This window comes from Buceros rhinoceros, unplaced genomic scaffold (assembly GCF_000710305.1).
Source record: "Buceros rhinoceros silvestris isolate BGI_N320 unplaced genomic scaffold, ASM71030v1 scaffold17363, whole genome shotgun sequence".
Lineage (NCBI taxonomy): Eukaryota > Metazoa > Chordata > Aves > Bucerotiformes > Bucerotidae > Buceros > Buceros rhinoceros.
Genome location: NW_010403233.1, coordinates 35,195 through 57,367, shown reverse-complemented (window position 1 = coordinate 57,367; position 22,173 = coordinate 35,195). Strand labels below are relative to the sequence as shown.

The 22,173-nt window shown below is 49.4% G+C and overlaps 1 protein-coding gene across 1 annotated transcript in view; it reads left to right on the top strand.

The window, feature by feature from the left end:
• The window catches only part of LOC104490629 (glutamate receptor ionotropic, kainate 4), a 71,475-nt gene that overhangs the window by 14,801 nt on the left and 34,501 nt on the right, over nt 1-22,173 (top strand). Inside the window, exons 5-8 of the mRNA XM_010132940.1 lie at nt 1,189-1,367; nt 4,597-4,650; nt 15,675-15,836; nt 21,762-21,914. Of these exons, the coding sequence (XP_010131242.1) occupies nt 1,189-1,367; nt 4,597-4,650; nt 15,675-15,836; nt 21,762-21,914 (548 nt within the window). The remainder of the gene's footprint in view (nt 1-1,188; nt 1,368-4,596; nt 4,651-15,674; nt 15,837-21,761; nt 21,915-22,173) is intronic.

The window sequence follows — 22,173 nt, the reverse complement described above, 5'->3', positions numbered from 1 at the left end:
TGCTGAAACTCAGCAGCTGGATAGGAGAGACCGACTCTTATCAAATATGCTTTCTTGACTAAGAGAAGCTGTGGCAGGAGCTTTGACATCTTATTAGACATCGAGGAAGCTGTGTTGGAAGGAGCCCCTGCAAATACACAGCTGCAGGAGGTAACGTCAGTCTGAAGTGCCAAAGGCAATAGAGCACGAGTCCAGGGAAGTCAGGACTCATCCATGTGGGTGCTCACTAAATTGTTGCTTCTTTTCTTCAGCTCCCACCTGAAGGGAGAGCCCGCTCTTGCAGACTGTGGGGAGTGCCACAGTAGCCAGAGTCCTGGCTCTTTCCCGTGGCTGACCGTATCCAGACACTGCCCAGAGGCGGAGGGCTGTGCTGTGCAGGGGTTCTTGGAGGGCTCGGTGGGGGCATAGGAGAGGCAGAAATGCAGATGGCAAGGCAGAAGGAGGGAGGAGGGCTGTGATGTAGAGGTGGAAGGTGGGTCTCCAGAGACCTTGACCAGTGATGGAGCCACTGGACTGTGAGCATTGTCCTACTTTACTCCCGATTTCTCCATAAAGCACCAAATATGCTGGTTGGTTGCTTTGTTTTATTATTGGCTTCTGTGTTGCTTGAGGAAACCCCAGTCCACAAGTAATTCTACGCTGGACTAGGACCATATTCACAAATCTTTTCACTTATTTTTATGTAGGTCCAGTGTTGTATTTTTGCAGTGATCTCTGCTTTGTCTGACTCTCAGCAGAGCTTCCATCCCCAGGGACGCTTGCCCTTGGAAAACAACAGCTCCCCAACCGAGTGCATCAAGATCTCCAAAATGTATCAAGTTGTGCCTTGCAGGGTACTTAGTTCAGGAGCCAGTAATGCAAAGGCTTAGGAGGAGGAATCATCCTTCTGCAGCCAGCGATAACTAGAACAATCCCATGTGCAGGAAGACAATGGAGAACTTCTCCGGACTCCGGAGTCCTGAGCGAATTCGTATGAGCGATCTTACCTGTTCCCAAGAGATAACTGCAGTCTGGAGAACAGCTGGAGTAGTTCCATTGCTTCCCACTGGGCTGCAGCCCCAATCCTTGCCTTTGCAGTGCAGGCACAGAACTGCAGGACTGCTTCCAACTGGGGATGGCTGTGGGCCATGGGAGGAGGGTGTTCTGAACCCTAAAGGCATCTGGGTTTTTTCTCCCTTTTATTTAAAGGCCTTTTAAACCTAGAGAAGTTGCTTCGGCAGTTCCTCATCTCCAAGGACACTCTCTCAGTCCGGATGCTAGATGACAGCCGGGATCCTACCCCTCTCCTGAAAGAGATCCGAGATGACAAAACAGCCACCATCATTGTACACGCCAACGCCTCCATGTCTCATACCATTCTGCAGAAGGTGAGTATCTAGTGAGTGTCAAGGCTGTAAATGCTGCTGCCTCTGCTGGGCATGATACTGCGTGCAGTACATGAGCACGCACATGCAGGTGTTGTGCGATAACGGAGTGTACAAATTCCTGCAGCAGCACTGGAAGTGGTTGCTGCTGAGAGGGGAATTGCCGCTGATGGAGTTTCTGGGGAAAATAATTTGCTTTCTCATTCCAGGACTGTATCTGCGGAAGCAATGGTTTAATTGCTCTGAGCTGATGTGTTTGTTCCCTAGAAGTGGCACGTCCTTGTGGCTGCTGTTGCCATCAAACAGCCGTGGAGGGCCGCTCGGCGCTCTGAAATTAGCCAATCAGTGCAATAGTGTTTTTCTGGTTTTTTCTTCAAGTGCATTTCTAAGTTTTTGCTTCCTTTTTTTCGTCCTATTAACTGAGATTTTATTTTAATCATGTTTATTTTTAAATGGTCTCTTGCTGCAGATTTTAGCATTTGTTTTGGTAGGCTACTTCAAAACTGAGCAGTGGCTCCAGATGGAGTCTAAAGTTGTGTGGAGTTTCCCACAAGAAGTCCTTTCCTGACTGGAGGCAGGATCCAAGCAACGGGCTCCTCGGCTGTTGGGGCAGGCATTACACCCAGCATCCTGGCTGCACTGTCGGGGAATCAGTCATGTGAAGGCCTTGATTGTATCCGGTTTATCCCTGATGACAGCCAGCAGAAACCATTAGAGCTGGTTTTATTATTCCTCACCTGCCTTCCCCACAATTTTTATTTCTAAATGGGCAGATTTGGGGTTTTTAGGGTTCCCCTCTATGCAGGGAGGGGGGTATCTGTGATTTTTTTTTTTTTTTTTTTTTTTTTTTGTCCACGTCCCTTATTTGGGGTTTTTAGGGTTCCCCTCTATGCAGGGAGGGGGGTATCTGTGATTTTTTTTTTTTTTTTTTTTTTTTGTGTCACGGTCCCTGTTGTGTGCTGCCTGGTTGCTGAGGGCTGTCCCCCTCCTCTGTTGCTATAGTGACTTCCCACAGGCACGCAGCAGCACTCTTCGGGCACCCACAGTCTCCCTTCCCAGCTCAAGCATCCTTCTTCCACGACTGATAAAGATGTCAGAGATTGCCACAATTTTTCAGCAGTTCAGTTAAGCCTAATGTAGTCTTCCCAGCGAGAGGATTGTAGGACTGGAAGGTAATAAATAGTGAGCTTCTGATCTGGCCACTTCTTGCACCTTTGAGAGCTGAAAAGTATTTTCTTTACAGAGGTGTAAAGAAAATCAGAGCAGGGAGTGAGGATGCAGTGAGCTTCTAGGCACATCCCTGACCCCTGTCCATAGGTCACCAAAACCAAGCAAAATGCCCTGTTAGTTTGAAAGTACCTTGCGTCAGACATGTCTCAAGATAAATCCTGGCCTTGGGCAGTGAGAAAAATTGCGATTTCTCGTCTCTTACCCTCCACATATGGTCTGGAGACACATGGTTGCTTCCTCGATTACCAGCCTGTCCCGGCTGCCCACCTGCCAGCGGGCGCATTAAATGGATGGGAGCTTTGCTCACAGGAAGAGCTTTGTTGCTCACTTTGATTTTCTGCCCTTGAAATCAAATGCACTGACTTCAAAGTGGGTCAGAGAGAGCTGACATTATCAGTGTCCCCAGGAAGAAAGAAGGGAGGGAAATGGGTGCCAGGCTTTATCATGTAGGGGCTTGAAAATGAGGCCGCTGTCTGGCAAGCTGGCTGAGAGGCAGGTCAGCAGCCTTCTCTGGAGTTCTTTTGGTCAAATAGCTTTGCTGTGTCCAACCTGTGTAAGGGACAGGGTGACAACGTGCAACCGAAAGGCTGGGCGCAGGCAGTCCTTGGTGGGCATCCCGAGCTTTCCCCGCTGCCCGTGTCCACACCCGCTGTGATGGTTGTGCCCTTGGTTTTGCACAGACGCAGTGAAGGACAGGTAGGAACAGGGAGAGGTGCGGTCTAAGCCGCCTCCCTATCTTGCCTTCACTTGCTTTCTCTTGTCTCCATCCTTCAGCTATGGAGGGAGATGAAAAGGGACTAAAGCTAAGTAAGGAGATGCTGCCTTTGGTCCATCCCTCCGTGCCTGCAGTTCCTCGGTGCGGTCTGGGGTGCATGGGAAAACTGCTTTGCCAAGGTCCGGAAGCGTGATCACAGACCAGCTGTGCTTGGCAGAGAAGCGTGGGCTTTCAGGAGGATCTGTAGATTAATCCCCCACTTTCCTGAGCATCTGTTCCCACAACCAACTCATTGTTTACCGAGAATTTTGAATTTTGGAAAAGGACTTTAATGATCTGGCCTGTGATCTCTAGCACAGGTCATTCCCAGGGAAAACCTGTGTCCCCTCTGCATCTCTGTACACTTTTACCTTCTTTATTTCTGTGGTCATCACAACCCTGTGTAAATTCAGGAGAAAAAGCTGTTGTTATTAGGTTTCATTCATGCTAATTAATTTGCAGGACTGGAGCCCAAATCTGACTGATACATGTGGGCAAACCACCACTGGGATGACTGTCCTTTTTCTGTAGCTCCAGAAGAGCTTTTTCTGCCTTGCTCTCTGTATCACGGTGTTGTGGTGGAAGGAGACGAGCCCTGAGCTCTCTCAGCTGATGCTTTCCCTCACAATGTTCAAAAAGATATTGGTAGTTGAACGGGAGAAAAGCAGCAAACCTCAGCCAACCTCGTGCTCCTCCAAACACACGGCAGACCCGAGGAACTCCCCATCCCAAGAGAGGCTCCGGAGACCTTGGCTGGGGCTGCAGGGCCCTACCTCACCTTACCAAGGTCTGTCCTGGGAGTGCAAAAGCTTTTGCTTCCAATGGGCATCTTCCTTCCAGGTTGTCCTTGGCTGGGTACACCTGCAGGATATAGCCCCATGCAGAAATCCCAAAACGTCGTGTTGCGTCGTGCTGCAGGGGCAGCAGGAGTGCTCACGAGGGTCCGGAGCTGCGGCTCGTGCAGTCTCCGCCAGGCAGCCCTGGGGCAGGTGCTTTTTTGTCAGTGCTATTGCAGAGAGGAGATCTCAGCAGTAGACTCAGTAATATTGAAAAATTCGTTCCCCAGACTTTAATTTCACCGGTCAAATTGTGTTGCTGCGTCCCACCCTTCCCCGCCTGCAGGAGGACAGCGGTGCTTGCACAGAGCGATAAGGATGGAAAAGCAAACGTGGCCCAGTCTCTGCCTTGCCGGAGTGGAGATTGGAGATTGTCAGGCTCTGGTCTAATCTCCTTTCCTCTTCTTCACAGGCAGCTGAACTGGGAATGGCGTCTGCCTATTACACCTATATCTTCACTAATCTGGTAAGACCTTTTTCACGGCTTTTCTCCAGTGTGCGTGTGGAGTCATGTTAATAGGAGCTGATCTCCCTGGCCCATGGGAGCCTTGGGAAGAGCTACGTGCTTGCAGAGTGGGGCATTTGTGGTGGAGAGGGAGTGAGGCAAGGAGGGATTGTCCCCCTGCAAACCTGAGCATCAGTCAGGGGAAGTCTTGCCCTGGCCTTCGGGAGGTGAAAGCTGCCGGGTGCCTGGCAGCACTGAGCAGCTGCCGAAGGGTTTGTAGACTTTTTGGCTGGAGCTGGTGCAATGAGATGTGCGGGTCCTTGGGAAGCAGCAGCAGAGAGATGGTTCCTGACCAAGAGTGCAGGAGGTGAGTCTGGAGGTGTTCCCCATGCTGGGAGAAGGACAGGCTGTGCTGAGGCGTGTGTGCCGAGGACACCGTGGCCCTGTTCTTCTCTGCTGTGCCTCTGAGAGCAGCTGTGTAAGACAAAGGAAGGATGATACCATAAATGTTGAGAGGCAGAGCAGGGTGTATCTTCAGCATGGCCCCTAGTGATTTGGCTTTATAGCTACTAATAACATTAATGGGGGGATTGTGCGGTTAAATCCCCGAGTACTGCGCTTCACAAGGAGTAATGGGCTTAGACAGCAGCGGGGGGAAACCCAGAATAAACATCAGAGAAACTTCTCCTGCTGCAGCAGCTACAAGGCTCTTGAACAAGCTGCCAAGTGGTGTGGGGGAAATGCTACCACTGGGGAGACCAGATATATACCTGTTAATGTGGGTGTGCTGGTGTGGGGATGATGGAAACCTGCATGCGGCTGGATAATTAAGTGGAGGTGCTTTCCAACCCCAAATGATACTCATATTCTCTAATTTCTATTAATATTTATGCCAGAGTGTGCGTGTGCCAGGAAAGCCGAGAGCTGAATCACGCTTTGTGTTTGGGTGGGAGACAGACGGGAACGGATGGAGCCAAACGTGTAGGCAGGAGAGCTGCAGTGGAGAGGAGGAGGGGGAAGGAGTGAAACGAAGAGGTTGAAAGCCAAGAGAGCAATTGGGACAGAGAATGAAAAAGGGACAGGGAAAGGAGATGCCAGAAAACAGGAAAAAAAGAAGAAGCCACAAGCTTCCTACCTGAACTAATAGCATTGTGATTCCTGCTTAGCACTTGCTCGCGGACCCTGTTGCTCAATAGCTGTCCAGCAAGAACAAGCTTCACTGCTCCTGTTTATCCCCACACAAACAACTGGCACTGCCAGGAAAGCAAAAGGAAGGGGTGTACCTAGAGGGGGTCAGCCAGAGATGGATGCTGAGGGGAGAGCTGCTCCCTCGGAACTGAAGGGCACTCGCTTTAAGGCAGCGGCTGCTGTCTTTGTGATTTCTCACCCCCAGTGCCAGCCACGGCTCAGAGTGTAGCTGTGTTGAGCTGGTAAGGGATAGTGGCCATCCCCATCAGCTCCTGCTCCCAATGCTAAACCACTCCAGTCATTTCCCAGTCCCAGCAAGCGGTTTTCCTGTTCCCCTCCAGCTGCAGCAATTGCTTCTTGTCCCACTTGCCCTCCTCAGTCCTGGCAGTCGTTTGCTCCACAGAGCAGGACTGTGCGCGTAGTGAGGGATTTCTGTGTGCACATCACCAGCGCAGTGGAGTCTGTGTTCTGGGATGGGGCTCAGACAACAGAGAGAACCATACAAATTAAGCTCCCCACTGCCACCACCATGACCAGACCGGTTCTGAGCACGGATGGAATTAATGATTTGAGTTGGAAGGTATCTTAATGATCATCCAGCGTTTGCTCAAGGTCAGGAGGTGACATCTGGTTTTGAAACCCATTCATCTAGTGTAATGCAGTAATGGCAGGTGAGGAAGAAAGTAATTTTGTTGCCACTCACGCTCACAGGATTTTAATCTGTTTACCCAGGCTATTTTACCATTTTGTCCCAAAAACCAGCCCTCAGCAGAACTAACTGGATTTTTGGCAGGGACTGTTAAAGGTGACATCGGGCAAAACCTGGGCAGATGGAAGAGATGTCTAAGGAAATTAGTAATATTTAAATGGGGATGAGAGATGAGAGTGAGCGATGTAGACTAATAAACCTGGAGGGATTATCAAGCTCCTAATGAACCCTCTGAGGCTTTGCAATCACTGCCTAATAGGAAAGATAAAATCATAGTGAACTGCTGTCAAGGGGAGCAAACAAGGAGATGGCTTTAAATGGAGGGAGAACCCATCGAAAGGGGAGTAGTAGACAGTCTGTGTAGCATTAAGTCACTTGGAGATGGAAAAATATTTCAGGAAAAAAAAGAAAAGAGCATAAAATGTTGAATTAAACACCTGCCCTCTGGCACTAGAGGGGAATTCTGTTTCTATCTTTCAGCATTAATTTTATTTAATGAGCACATGCCAGCCAACAGCTAGTTGTGTGCGCAGCTCTTCTCTCTGTGGAACGTGAGATGGAGGCAAGTTGCTGCATCTCCCTTGGCGCCAGTCCATGGGAGAGCGATTCGGGGGTGACGGCTCCTCCGTAGCCAGCCTGGCGATGGCAGATAGTGTCAGCGTTGCTCTCCCTGCCGTTCGGTGGGGAGGCAGAGCGGTGCGTGAAAGAGATGCCAGCCTTTGGCAGGAGACTGCGGGAGCGAATGAGGAGGAAGTCCTCGGCCCCCATTTCCATCAGAGCCAAGGCGAGCAGCCTGATGTAAAAATATCCACAGGCTAATTTACTGCATGCAAATTCATTATCAGCCTCCTTCAGCCAGCTCAGGGGACCCCTTTTGTCAGCAACAGAAGCTCAGCAAATTTTCCAGGAGCCCTAATGGAACTTGCAGAACAGAGCAGGTCTGTGGCAGTTTTCTCCCACCTGTCCCTCCTCCGTGAACAGGGTTCTCGTGGTACCTGAGCACCACTCTGTCCTCGGTGCCCTCGCTGGAAACCTAGTCTGACCCAGGTTTCTTCCTGGCATCTCCACGCTGTGACAGACTCCCTTGCCCCGGGACTTGCCACGCTGTAATTTCCCCATGATTAATGGTAAACTCTGACCCAGTGACCAGCGGCTCCCTGCGCCGTGGTTGGTGCGGTGCTGAGATGAGCTCAGAGCTGCTCGTCGCCCTTTCCCCGCTCCCCGGCAGGGCACAGGGTTTCTGTGTATCCACACGGCTCATGACCATGTAAGGGTGCAGTGGTGTGCTCCATAATAAAAATAGTAATAATTAATAATACTAATGCCAGTGCAGAGATAGAGAATTGCAAGCAGGCTGTTGAGCATTGAGAAAACCATTCCTCCTAGCGCTAGATATCCCTGACAGCAGCAGAGCAGGAGGGGTGTTGACACCTCCAAAATCCCATGCTGCAATTAATTATTTTAGCTTGTTAATTCCATATATCCTGTTGTTGGTTTTGTCCTTTTTTTTTTTTCTTAATATGCAGACCTCAGGCTGGGTTTAAGTTTCAAAACATTTGTCAAGGAGATTAGATAGAAGTAATTGAAACAATTAGAATTATTACTGTAAGGAGGAAGGTGTAAAAGAGTTTTACTAGTGCCTTGAGTCAGATGGTCTATTCATTGGATGCAGTTTTGTTCCCCGACGATATTGCACGGAGGTGTTGTTGCTCATAAAACAGCTGCTGTGTTCAATTTCCAGAAATCTGATAAATCAGTTTTGGTGTGGTTTTTTGTTTCCTGTTTTTTTTCTTCTTTGTTTAGTGATTTATAAAGAGCTTGGCCTTCATATGGGATGAGGTTTTCAAAGCAGAATTGTCTCTCTGGATGTCCCGTTGGAACTGGAGGGGAAATCAGTTTCCCAATCACCCAGACAACATCGCGTGTTTCAGCAGTAGCTCGTCATTATGGTGACGTCCTTTGGAATGAGGGAGTGATGTAAAGCAGAGGGGAATTGGACTACAGCTTAGCATTTGGCCAGGGAGCTTAGGTTCGTAGTCCTGCTTTGGGAAATTACCTTCTCTTGGTGATGTGACCTTCTCTTTCTGTGTCTGGTTCTGCGGCATGAGCTCAGCCCCGGCCATGGTGTTTGGCCTTGCTGCACCAGCTCTGCCGGCCACAGGCACCCTCGCTCTGCCTTGCACAAGAGAAGGCGGCAGAATCTCTTGTTATGCTTTGACAAATTCTACCTTGCCGTCCAGCCAGCCTTCCTGACTCCCAGTAGCTGATGCAAACCTTTTTGTGGAGCCCGATCATTCCCTGGATTTATTGTTCATATTTTCAATGGCATGTGGTAGCAGTGCAAACAAATCAGGTTTTTGCAAGGATGCCAAAGCAATTTATCCTCGTTCTAGTTAGCATGAGAAAAGGAGGGTTGAGATGAAGCAGTAACTGTACCTCTCTGCGCTTTGCTGCCTGGGCTGCCTTTCCAGTCTGGGCCGTCTTTATGCCTTGTTCAGGGTCCATCCTGTGCTTGATTTCCAGCTGTCGAGTGAATCGTTCTCTCAGTACAGCCCCGGCCATCTGATACAAGAGCAAAAGTCTCTCTTCCCCTCTGCTCTCCCGCTGTCTTGTGCTATTTGTCTTTCAGAATTTCTTTTCAGGTCCCACCATCATCACTTGACCTCTTTGCCCTTTGAGGATTTGTCACTCCTCAAACTGCAGGCTCCCTGCAGAGGAGCTGAAGTAAATTGCTTTCACTAAGGCTGTGGGCGATGTATTTTCCCAAAGTACTCTTGTTCAAAGAACAGCCTCCAAAATTTAATATCTCTCTTTGCATGAGGAGGTAACAGACTCATCCTTACTCTAGCATATGGCACACTGATGCTTTTGTGATGCACCAACTTTGTCAAAGCAACTAGATTATATATGGATGGTTCCCCTGAATTGTCCCCGAGTTTGTCGAGATCCCAGTCCCTCTTTAATTTCATGAATGGCTAAATAACAGTGCCTTGGGTAGAACTGCTACATCCACTTAACTACTCCGAAGGCCACAATTTGTTGTTGTGATGACTTTTTCTTTCTTCCAGAGGAATTGATTTTTACATGTGGCCCATTATAAACTTATTGACGCTGTCAATAGTTTATAAATCAACTGAGCCTTTCAAGAAAACCATAAAGCACTTAACATAATATTGTCCACTTGAGGAAATAAATAAATGTGTTCTTAGAGTAGCTTAGGAATGATTAACAGACTTGGCACCACAGCCCTGAGGGCAACAAGATCCAGGGAGGCAAAGGCAGGTGTTTTCTCCACTGCCGCTGGACGTAGAAGGTCTGGCGACCTCAGGGGAAATCAGTGGTGCCAGATTGTGAAGAACTGACCTGTTGCAGGAGCCAAATGTCCCAGTCACATAATGAGCACGTAACCATGCACAGGGCCAGTAGTGCTGCTCAGGTGAGAGCCCCGGGCATGCCTCTGTTACAGAGGAGTATGGGAGGTTTCACCAGTCCCCCGGGAAAGTCATTCACTTGAAGCTTTTGTGCCTTTGGTTGATCTGCATGTTTTTCTCTCTTCTTGTACTCTTGCTGCTGCTAATGATCTCCATCAGCAGGAGAGAACTGTAGGGCACCTCAGTGGCACAGGACCCTAAAGACTTTTCAAGCTTCTTGTGAGGAACCCATCTTTTAGCCATTTGTTTGGGTGTCCCTGGAGCAAGTGTCATCCTTCTGCTCCCCGCTCTGTCAGCAAGACTTGCTTTGGACTCAAGATACTTGAGTTTGTGCTTGAACTGCAAAAACCTGGAGGAACTGCAGAGCAGCTGCCCCGTACCTGGTCAGTGTAAACAGGAGCAGGATGGTACCTTCTCCCCTTTGGACTAACGGTGCTAGTCCTGTCCCCCACAGCCTGGGGACAGACTCCCAGGAGAGAGTTTTGTTTGCTCAGCTGAGATACTTTATCTCCTCTGCCGACCCCTAAACTGGTGAATAATGATGCACATTGGCATCGGGAGTGTCAGCAGTGGAGTCGCTAGAGCTGTGCTGACTTTGCACTAGCTGAAGGTTTGGCTCTTGCATAAAAGCTGCCAGGCAATCTCTATATGGGAATTGAAAGTCTGTGTTTGGAGGGTGACAGCTTTTCTAAGCACCGAATAGTCTTGAAATGAAAATTTTGCCAGAGTGAGGGCTTAATAGAGAAATGGAAGCCTTGGCCCAGTATCCTCCTTCCTATCCCCCATAAAATTAAAGAAGGAGCAGTACAGTGTGTTCTGGACCCACAGCGAGCCTGTGCCTGGTACAAATCAGCCTTCGCTGCTCTCAGAGGACAGGAGCCTTGGCTGGGCTCAGGAGAGATGTGAGGTCAGTGCAGCCTGCTCAGCTTACAGCACCAGCAGTTTCTCCTGCTGGTTTCTCTCTTCCCTGGGCAGTGACAGCATCAGAGGCTGTTCTGGAGGCTGCTGATCAGCAGATCCAAAAATCCAATAAAGTCCTTGCAGTAACCGAGAGAAAGATAACCACATGTGTGCGTGAGCAAGAGAGGAGGAAGGGAGAGGAGGACATCTTACTGTCAGCGTAGGCTGAATCAAACAAATCCTGTTCCTTCCAGGGGCTTGGGAAGGGGTGAGGTCGAGCAGAGTGTGGGAAGGTCGTGGAGTCATTAAAAACGGAACGGGGCCATCTTTCTACTTGTCTCCAGCACAAAGGTAGTCATCGCCATCTCCCTGCTTCCCGGGTGATCTAGGTTATTAAAAATGCGATAAGAATCAAGTCAGGGAGCAAGGTTCTGCTCACACAAATGGGATGCAGAACAGTATCACCAGTGAAATCAATGAAGCCAGAAGGAGCTCGATAGCTGATGCAGAGCACTGAATAGCAAACCGGCCATCTCACCGCTGCGGGGTGAGCAATTACCAGGAGCCACTCGCTGAAGCGAGACCGCAGCATGGCAGCGCAGGGAAGTCTCTAGGGTTCGCAGCTCTATGCTTTAAAAAAATATTTGCTTAACAGGCAGGCTGCTGTGACACTAGTAATCCCTGCTCGAGTGGCCCTTTCCACACAGAAGTCTCCAGCCTTTTTCCAGCCTTGGAAGCGAGGGTGTGATGGGTGGCAGCGGGGCCAGTAGCAAGGGAAGACCTGGACATTTTACTCTGGGAGTGGATCGCTTAGGGGCAGGTTTGGGAGGATGCTTCATTAATTATGTGCTTAAATATGAATGTTGGCTTCGATGTTTTGTGTTGTAAGGCATGTTGTTTATCCCTGTCTCTCTTAGGCTGAATTGTGCTGTGTAGGTTTTTAATTACTTGCATTTTTTGCTCGGTGCCTCAGTTTCCTCCTCAGTACTCAGTACTGTGGGCACAATAATTTCCTGGCAGGAGTCCCCATGGGACAAGGGAGCAGTGATTTAGTGCTGTGACAGTGTGAAGAGCAGCATGTCGCTGCTGCTGTTCCAGAGTCAGAGTGAAATGGGCAGCACAGGAGGGGGATTTCCATCAGAAACCCACCAGTGCCACGGTGCAGGCTGAGGCTGGGGAGACCTTGCTGGTGCCCAGTCCTGGTCGGGATCGGCTGGCACGTGATCCACAAGTGCAAGCTGAGATACTTGCACTAACGTGCTTGTACCTTATGGGTACGACGGAGAGTATAGGCTGTAAACCTCCTGATTGTAACTCACTGCTAGCGACACCAGAAAATCCAAGTTCATGGCTTTAGTATCGTGAATTATGGAGCTTGGCTGTGTGGCTTTTATTAGCGAGGTTCTCCCAGTGATCTAAATGGTTGGGTCACTCCGTAGGTTTTGGCCGCTGCTGTGAAGCGAGAATGCAGGTTGAGTGCCGCATCAAGCACAGAAACCCAAGAGTGACTTCATCCCCTAATAACTCCTCCAGTGCTGTCTCCCAGGGAACCCCTTTGTATTCAATTAGCTAATGTGTGCCTAGCACTTTGAAAATATAGAGTGCCATAGAATTGCTAAGTGTTGTTATTTAACAGCACGTATTTAGTGGCTGCAGCCCTGTAGTAGGAGTCAGAAAATCCACACTGTAATTGCCTGGTGCTGCTGCAGAATTGGCTGTGATTGGAGCAAAGCCTGTGAATTTTTCCTCTGTAAAAGTTCATTAATTTTGGCTGCAGACCCTCAGGGTTTACTATGTCTGAGATGTTATGAAACAGAACATTGACTTTGGGTGGGTGCTTTGAAAAAACAGGAAAGAGGGGACAGGATTCAGGTGGCCAGGATTTGCGTACCTGAAATTCGCCTTGGTGTGGTTTTTGATGGTGGTCTCTGTGCTTCAGGACACCCTGGTTGACATAGAGGAGCTGGACTGGGATGAGGGACAAAGTGCTGGTGAACTATTGCAGTTCCCATTAGAAAGGGGGGAAAAATTATCAGCAGGGGAATAGGAGGTAATGAGGGAGATGCTGTTTGCACTCACCTCTTGTGTTTGCACCCTCTTGTGTTCACCGGTACCTTGATCTTGCCTCAAAGTATGTAGTTACAAAGCTGTGTTTGTGCAGGCGGAGGAGGCCGGGACAAGGTGTGCCAGGGCTAGAATCCTCCTTTAAACTGCATCTGCTGACGGGTGTGAGTTATTTTCCTGATGCTCCGTGCTCTGAGGTCATTGGAAAGCACCAGCCAGCACTGCAGGTAGGGAAGAGCAACCACACGAGGAGAGGAGAGGTGGCTACAGGTGGAACTATTCTGGGAAAGCACTAGGCACACCAGCTTTGTCTAGCGGTCAAGGCAGGGTCCGGTGTGTATGCCCCAGCCATGCTCGGATTGTTTGAAGTTTTTCCTAGCTTAGGCAAAAGTCAGCTTCAGTAGGTCTGGAGAAATCCTTGGGTCTGACACGAATCCCTGGGCACCCGCTACAGAGCCATCTGTGTGTCTGAGTCTTGCTTCTCAGATGTGAACCGAGAAGTCTGACCTCTGGAGAGGTAAATGTGTTCACACTTGCATGCAGACACGTGGTGAGAGGAGCCATCCAAGATCACCACCAAGAGTGGCATTTTCCACCCCTTTTCCTGATGGGCGTCCGTGGGTTTGGAGCTGTCAAGCATGGTGAATGACCGTGTAGGAAAGGAAAAGAAAACAAACAGGGACAGCAGCTGAGCCAGCAGCTACTGGAGTTTCCGGATGCTCTCATCACCTTCCCTTCTGCAGCAAGCCTGACCTTACCAAACCTCTCTTATCCCATCGCAAATGAAGCGTGTTCCCCGAGGACAGTTTACCTCCTTCGCGTCCCCCAGGCAGCTCATGGCTCATTTGCTTGTTTCTGACCTGGGTCCACAGAACGCGCTTGTGCATGTCTGATGGAAAAACATTTAAATGCAGAGGACTGGAGCTGGAGCAGAGGGGAAGGGGCAGGGAGCAGTGCAGGGCAAGGGCCGCATACGGGCTATGTGATCCCCGTGTGTCACAGAAGCGGATGCTTTGTGGGCATGGCAGCAGCAGAAACGGGGGTTTCTGCAGCTGGAGAGTTGCCTAGAAAAAGACAGATGTGGAGAGCATTTGCTCTAGAAAAAGACCAAAGTTTGCAATGACCAGCCACCGCCAATGGGAGCTGGGAAAAAGCTGCTGTTGCCATTTGAACCAGAGCAAATTGCTGTCTCCGGGGAAAGCATGTCTTGTTCTGCCTGCGGTCGAGGCCACGGCTGGGTACTGGGGAAATTTCCCTGGGGAAATTCCAGTGATGTGGGCAAGGGTACCTCCTCAGAGCTGCGCAGGGAGCCAAGGCAGGGGCTGGCACTGACCCCATCACTCAGCCAGCCCCAGCAGACTGGACCCTTAGGTTGAGCCTTGTGACTGCTGCGTGAGCGGGGCAAAACGCGTTTCTGTCTCAGTTTCCCCCATGTGAAGTGAGACCAGTGGGACTTATTCCCTCACCCAGTGATTGCTGATTTAAGGAGCAGAGCGTAACAAACCTGGCAAGGCCTGAACAACCTCAAAAGCTTGGAAATCTTTTCGGGGTGAAAAGGCGTAATAAATAAAAGCACTAATTTCAGCTGCCTTGAGATTGAGGAGCTCTGGCCTGAGACTGAAGCCTTGGACTGTGTGGCTGTTTTGCTGCATAATGTCTTATTTTCTTTCTGCATATAACGAAGCCAAGAGGGCAGTGGGGCAGCTGCTGACGTCGTGCCCCACACAATTTGCCTCCTGGCTCCAGCTAGGGGGAGGCAGTATTTCATAGGGCCTCAACATATCTGTTGCTGCTCTGCCTGCAGCCAGCATCTCCTCGGGCTCAGGTCCTCATTAGCCATCTGCCCTCGTAGCACAGGTTGACAGCATGCCGTGGGTAAATGGATAACCTGTCAGGAAGGCAGGAGGATAATATCATTCAAATGAATCAATAGTTCACAGGCAATTTCATGGTACCTAATGTTAATGTGGTTGTGTCCAAAATGCGCTTAATTCTGTGCCTGATCACATTCTCGTGGGAGTTTGCTGTGCTGGAATAGTCTTGTAACTCCGTGTTTTGGAGATGTACAGACATTGTTCCTACGTGCGCACATACACAGGAAAGATAAAAAATTACTTGACTTGCTGAAATCTCCTAGCCCATGGAGCCAAAAGACGTTTGTATTAGTGACAGAAGAGAATGGGTATCCAGCAGCTTCTGAAACTATTACTCCCACCTTCTCACTACATTTTAGCAATTAGCAAAAGAGAAATTAGTGAGGAAGCTGCTATTATTTCCTGCTAATAGTACAAGGAGGGCTGGACTCTTCTCCAGGAAACTGGCTTTGTCATGTAGCTGCTTCCATTGACATGAGTAGCAAAATAGAGCTCTCCCTTTTCCTCCTTTTTTTTTTTTCTTAATACAGTCTTTTTTATACATCTTACCACTTTGCTCTTCAGAAATGCAAGAGGATGGGCCCCACTTCAAAGCCCACAGTCAAAGCACCTTCCCACCCTCCTCAGGGCGTTAAGATGTCCCGTGAGTGGCCTCTCCTCCTGGGTACCTGATGGCAGAAAGGATCAGCGCAGGATTGCCCAGTGGGGAGGAACTGGTTTGATTTAACAGTTTAAACTTGGTGTCAGCAAATTGAATATGGTGGTGGGAGAGCAGCTTCACTAGCAGATGCACGGTCTCTTCAAGGGTATTGAGTGGTTTTGAAGCTTTTGGTGCCTGTTTTCTTCCCTAATCCTGTTTTCTGGTTTGGACTGCTTTAGGAGTTTTCCCTCCAGCGCCTGGACAGCTTGCTGGATGACCGAGTCAACATCCTGGGGTTTTCCATTTTCAACCAGTCTCATGCTTTCTTCCAAGAGTTTGTCCAGAGCCTCAACCAGTCGTGGCAGGAGAACTGCGATCACGCTCCTTTTACTGGGCCAGCAGTAAGTAAAGTTCATTCCCATCACCCACAGTCTCCCTGAGCTGGAAGCTGCTATGGAGCATCTTGTGAAAAGAGCTGCGGGCTGGTTCTGAGTAGACACTGGCAAAGGGGTGCAAAGACTGTGCAGAGACAGAAACTCTGGTCTCCAGGGTATGTGTACGTGGTATTAACTAATTATTTAATCCTGGTAACCCCTGCGCTAGAGAGCTTGGGCCCATCCCCAGGCTGCTGTCATACTGCTGTACCTTGGCTTGGCTTTGCAGTTGTGCTGTTGGGGAGGTGGCGGTCCAGGAATGGGAATGACGAACTAGACAGTACACCTTAGCTGAGTGAAGTAGGCAGGAGAGGACCTGGGGAGTCAAGCTGTGACTTGCAGGAGAGCCCTCCTGATCTGGGGAACACTAAAGTGATGCTGAACACCTGCAGTTGCCCAAAGGGACCTTGGGGAGCTATGTAGGTATAGAGCTTTAGAGGGCTTGTCGGTGCTTTAAATGCAAGCCTACTCTTAATTTGAATTATATGTGAGTGCAGGGGACGATGCAGCCCTGATTCAGTGTTTCCCTTGTGAAATTTGTCCCTGTGTATTTTACCTCTAGGAAAATAGCTTGTGGAAGAGGGAGTCTGGATGCAAATGGCATAGAAGGGGCTGGGCTTCGGCAGATGCCAAGGGGCTGTGTAACATTGTGTGCTCTAACGTCTCCCTGACAAGTGTGCAGATCAGCACTGAAATCATCCTAGGGTCTCTTCATAATTGGGAAGGTTTGCAAAGCAGATTTGCCAAGTTGAGGAGGCATGGGGCTGACGTTGGGGGAGAGAAGAGAGAGAAAATGCCATCAGTGGATCCCTTTGCATCATTTTTTATGAACTCAGAGTCCCCTTGTCAAGCAGAGGCAGCTGCTGCTGCTGAAAACCTCCTCATTATCACTACAAAGTGATCTTAAGCAGGCAAAATAAGAAGCTTTCTTCCTTTGCGTCCCCATCCTGTTGGCTTGCCATGGAGCTCAGGCCATGGTCGGTACATGCCTGCGACTGTCCTGCTCTCCCTCCTCCCCCTCCTCCCACCCTCCTGCGCAGAGGTGGCTGCAGTGAGCTTGCTGTCTGCCCTGATAAACCTCTAAGGATCGCTACCAGGAAGCTTCCTGTTTAGATAATAGTTCAGGGACTGCTTGGATTCATTAAAAATAAATTTCCTTACAACAGTACAAACAGAAGACAGCAGGAACAGGAGTGCAGCAGGTGTGATGGGGAAATAACTGATTTCACTGCACCTTTTTACTGTGTGTTGTCGTGAACAGCCAGCAAAATCTGTAGGTGGAAGGATGCAAGAGTCTGCCTCATTGCAGCACTTGTTTTTGAACGAGTTCAGAGCTGAATGGAGCTGGTTGGTTTGTAAGCCTGAGCCTAAATCACCCACCAGTGTAATATTAAGTCAGCTGGATGCTCCTTTCATTCATTCATAAAGCCTAATCAGCCATACAGCAGGCGTCCTCCCAGGCCAGGGAGGATGTGTCTGGAGGGAGGGGGATCGGCCACGCTGCATCGCCCTGATCTGAACCACTCCAGCAATTCAGGAACCTGCGCGGGGGCTGCAGGGGCTTCCCAGGCACCTGCCCTGTGTCTGCTCTTGGCTGTGCTGGGTGGCTCCCCTGGTGCAGGCTGGTGGTCAGCTGCTCAGGAAGGACTGTCGTTCTTGGTGTATAAATGGGAAATTTATACGGAAGGAAATTTGTATGGAAGGAAAAGGACTTTTGCCAGTCGTGCTGTAGATTTCCTGACTCTGATACAATGGGAAATGAGTTCAGGTCCCTGAACTCTAGTGTAGAGTCTTAACCAAGAGATGATTTCTTTCTGATGAGCGAAGGTTCACTCTGTTTGTGGGAAGGCTCCCATCGCCAATACGCGATGTTCCAGCTGATAGGAGAGTGCCCTGCCCTGGCTGGTGAAGATACAGAGCAGAGGTGAAGTAAAATATAACCAAGCAGGGCATGTGTTTCCTCTCCTGTGTCTGCAAAGGAAATCCAGTGCCATTTTGCCGTGCTTTGTCTCTGCTGTTGGAAATTGGGCAGGTCTCATCTCCCAGAGCATCTCTCTGGAAAGCGCTTCCCCTTTCGGTCCTGGGAAGCAGCTGTCTTGTGGGATAGCTCACACGAAAAAGAGAAAAAGCAGCTCAACAGCTGGAAGTGACAGGAGGGAGGTTTCCTGTGAGCTGCAAAATCCCAGGGCATTCTTGCTAGAGCTGAGAAAGTGTCTGAGGAGGGAGGAGGGAGCTGCTTGCTCTAATGCCATTCTCATTAATCACATTGCAAAGAAAGGAAATCAGAGAAAATCATTCAAATTACAGATGGCTAGATTAGGTAATTAGAATTTAGGCTAAAACAGATGTTTGTAATTAAGTGTTTATGTCATTGAATAAAATCCAGATTGTAAAGTCTATTTCACAGGATTTTAATGGTTTTAATTCTCCGTGTTCTGTTTGGGGCAAAGATGCAGACGATAATGTTTTAAGGCAAAAACAAATGTCCACATGGTAGTACCCGGACTAGCCAAACCCGGTGACGTTTCCCTGGAGATCAGCTTACCTTTAAACGTGGCCTCTGCAGGGGAGGTTTCCACAGATAAAAAGTAAAGTCCAATCTTCCACGTAACCGCGGCTAACCTGCCATTAGCTTCTGGAGGGGCAAATCTGGGGTTGTGAGGAAGGTGTGCCACGTCTGCCCAGGAGCTGTAGTGTGCCCGGGTAGTCAGGCACCATTCCTGTTCCCACGGCACAAGGCATCCAATAGCGTTAGTTTATCTCGCAGCATGGTCCTGGCAGCTGATGTGAGCAAGGGGGGGGTGATCTGTTTCTTGACCCTTTCCAGCTGGGGAGTTGTTCCCAGGACGTTGGGTCACAGTTGTACCCCGCAACACCTCCTTAGTTCGTGGGTACAGCCTCTCCTCATGCGGCTGGCTGGTGTGCCGAGGGGAACGGAGCAGCAGCCCCCTCTGCCCAGCCCACCATCTGCTCTCTTTTCTGGAGCCTTGTTCCAATGAGGCATCTGTCAAGTGGCAACTTTTATCAGCAAGTTTCACTGTCAAGAATTGGGCTTTAGGGATAGAGCGCAGTCCCCTGACACCCTGAACCTGCGAGCGGAGCTTACTGCTGAGCTTACCCAGCCTTTCACGTGCAGCCTGTCACGGAGCTCTTACATTGCAGAGACCATACAAAACCAGCCAGGATCTGCACAAATCAGACAGTGCACACGAGGAAGAGAATCAATTTGTTAACAGGGAAGTTGGCTCTTTGTGACAGAGTGACAAAGCTGTGGTTTAAAATGAGAACATAAAGGTAGTGAGAGATTTTACAGACAACGTGAAGAAAGCTGAGGCGACATACGCAAGAGCAGTGAGAGATCCCTCTTGCTGAGTCTGCCTGGAGGAAACCAGGCAGTTGGCTTCAAGACAACTAACACTGGTTTTGAGCCCCATGGGGCAGGGAATAGCTGGCGTAAGTGATAAGCAGCATCTGGAACAGAAACACGGTGCTTCTGAGGAAAGCTGTGGTTTTTCTTTAAAAGAGGGAAGAAGTATGTTGAAGGCATGGTGGGAATTCCAATTTGCTACCACGAGGACTTGATCCTGTGTATCACAACCCCTTCCTCAATCCCTACATTTTTTAAAATCATAAGGAGGCTGCCAGAAATCCTAACAAATTGTTCGAGGCTAAGGAGTGAAATATTCCAATCAATAATGTCAAATGCTTCACTAAGATCTACAAGTCTCTTGCTCACCAGCTAATAAGAGATCGTTAACTGCTCAGGGAAAATGGAAATGAAAACCCAACAGGAGACAATTAAAAATGCTGGGCCAGTATTCTGATCTGGTATGAGATGGTTTGTATGAAGACAGGACAGGCTGGAGGAGTCCTGTTAGGCAAAGAACTCATCTTGAAGGTAAAAAAGAATGGTAAGGAGAAAGACATATCGGGTCCTTTAAGAATCTCCGGAAAATGCTTCTCAGGAGGGGAATGTTTAGGTCAGATGTGAATACTAAGCAATAAAACAGGAGCAGACTTACCCCTGACAGACGGGAAGAGGTGCAAGGCTCTTGCAAAGAGCCTTGTGGCGTGTCTTGACTGGGGCAGGACAGGAAACAGGATACCGAATTTCTGTTCCCACTGCCACCAAATCCGTGTGTGTCCTCAGGAGGCTTGGCTCCTCTGGTGTTACCACTTGCCTCCTGCAAAATAGCTGCGATAAAACTTCGTCTCTCCAGAGCAAGTCAATCCGTATTATTAGCAGAAAGCTCTGAACCTCCGTTGCCAGAGGAGCTGCCCGTGGCGTGGGGACAGGTCAGATGTAAGACTGACAGATGCCAGTCAAGTTGCTCAGTGCTCATTGGAGAGGCCCTGAGTGCTACTGAGTAAAACTTTAAACTGGTATGAGCAGGAGGAGTGTGATAGAGCAAACGTGAGTCTGTGCCAGGGTTGGAAAAGTGCGGGATTACTGGTGCCGACAGAGCTTGTGTTTGGGGTTTGCTGGCATTAGGCTGCAATCATTTAACTCACGATGGCTCGTGGGCTTTAAGGTTTTGTGCTGCTTGTTAACTGCCTAATCCTGAGCTGTTGTGGTCAATGAGGTCTTACTACTGATCTGGGTAAGATCAAGAAGGGTTAAATCTGGCTCAGTCTGTTCAAATTAGTAACGCAGTTGAAGCCAAAGGTTTGTTGGGATGATTGAACTGGGCAAGATTGTCCCTGCAGGGCTGCTGGCAGAAGTGAATAAACCTAATCAGGCTTTGGGAGGCACAGAGGATGCGGATACTGCTGAAGCGCTGTAAGTCAGGAATGGGGTAAGGTGGGGGAGAGGAGCCTGGGGTTAGAGACGGAACACATCGCCAGGAGCTGGGATGGTAAGAGGGTGCCCTCGGAAGTAGCTATGAGGAAAATGTAGCCTTGATGGCAATGAGCTCCAACGGTTTAATTCCATCAGAATCAGGAGGTGACAATAATTAAAAGTGAAATCTTAGTCACAACAGTGAACCCGAGAGAGCAAATGGCTGATTATTAACTAGATCAAAAACATCAAAATGGTTGAGCATGGGTGAAAAACATGGTTTGCAAGGCTTGCTGGACAAAAAATTCTGATGAAAGGCAAAGAAAGCAAAGACAAGAAGTCTTGAGAGGGGACAGGAGCTGCGATTCTGGACATGCAATGTCAGCAATGCCATGACAGAGCAGGTAACAGCCAGCAAGAACCTGGAGGTAGTAGTAGGGAGTAGTTGGTTTCTACTACTGCGGGGTCTGAAAGCCAGGACTCAGTTGTCTGAGAAGCAGATCGAGGAAAACCTTGTTTCTCTTGGCTCTGCCTGCCAAAGCAGTAGCCAGAGGACTCTCTTCTGATGCCTAATGAAGGCTTGAAGCAGCACGGTCATCTCTCCTTCTGCGAGTGCAGGCACAGGATCTTTGTTCTGCTCAACCTCCTGCAAACCTGATGCTTTCAGGAGTGTTCTCCCTGGCCAATCAGGAGTCAGCAAAGCACCAAAAAACCACAGCTTGATAAGAAAGAGATAGAAATCCCGAGGAACAGCAAGCAGAGACATAAAGGGTAAGGAAGCAAGCAAGAAGAGGAGAAACATAACAAGCCAGGAGTGGGACTGGGGCCAACAAAGGGATTACACTTGCCCCAGTGACGCCGACACAGGCCCAGCAGTTCAGGGATACCTGCTCCTGTCTCTCTGCCCTCGGATGTGGACAGGGTGCAGGGTGTTGCTGGAGCAGAACGGTAGGCAAGCAGGGCTTGCTGCCTGCACAGAGCTGGCCAAGGATTTTGCTCCCTTCTGAGGCTGGGGATAAAGAACTCTTCTGCTTGCTGCAAGGTCCGGAGGTGCAGTGGGATGCTCAGTTTTTGTCTTCCCACCTCAATGTCTTTCCTCCTTCTCCCCAAAGCTCTCCTCTGCCCTGCTGTTCGATGCTGTGTACGCTGTGGTGACTGCCGTGCAGGAGCTGAACCGGAGCCAGGAGATCGGCGTGAAGCCCCTGTCCTGTGGGTCTGCCCAGATCTGGCAGCACGGAACCAGCCTGATGAACTACCTGAGAATGGTGAGGAGGGACTGAAGTTTTTCCGTGTGTTAGAAGCTAGGGCTTGTCGCTGACAGAAGCAAAAGACGTGTACGTATGTGCTGGTGCGGGCACAGTTCTCAAGCACAGAGCGTCAGTCTGTTTGAAGGTACTACTGGGAATGAAGAGAGGGGAGATCTGAGGGCTGGTTTGTCACTGACCTTGGAACAACATTAAACTCCCCATTTTTAAGGCTTTGCTGCAGAAAAACTAGAATTCAGTGTTAGGTTTTTTTTTTGGG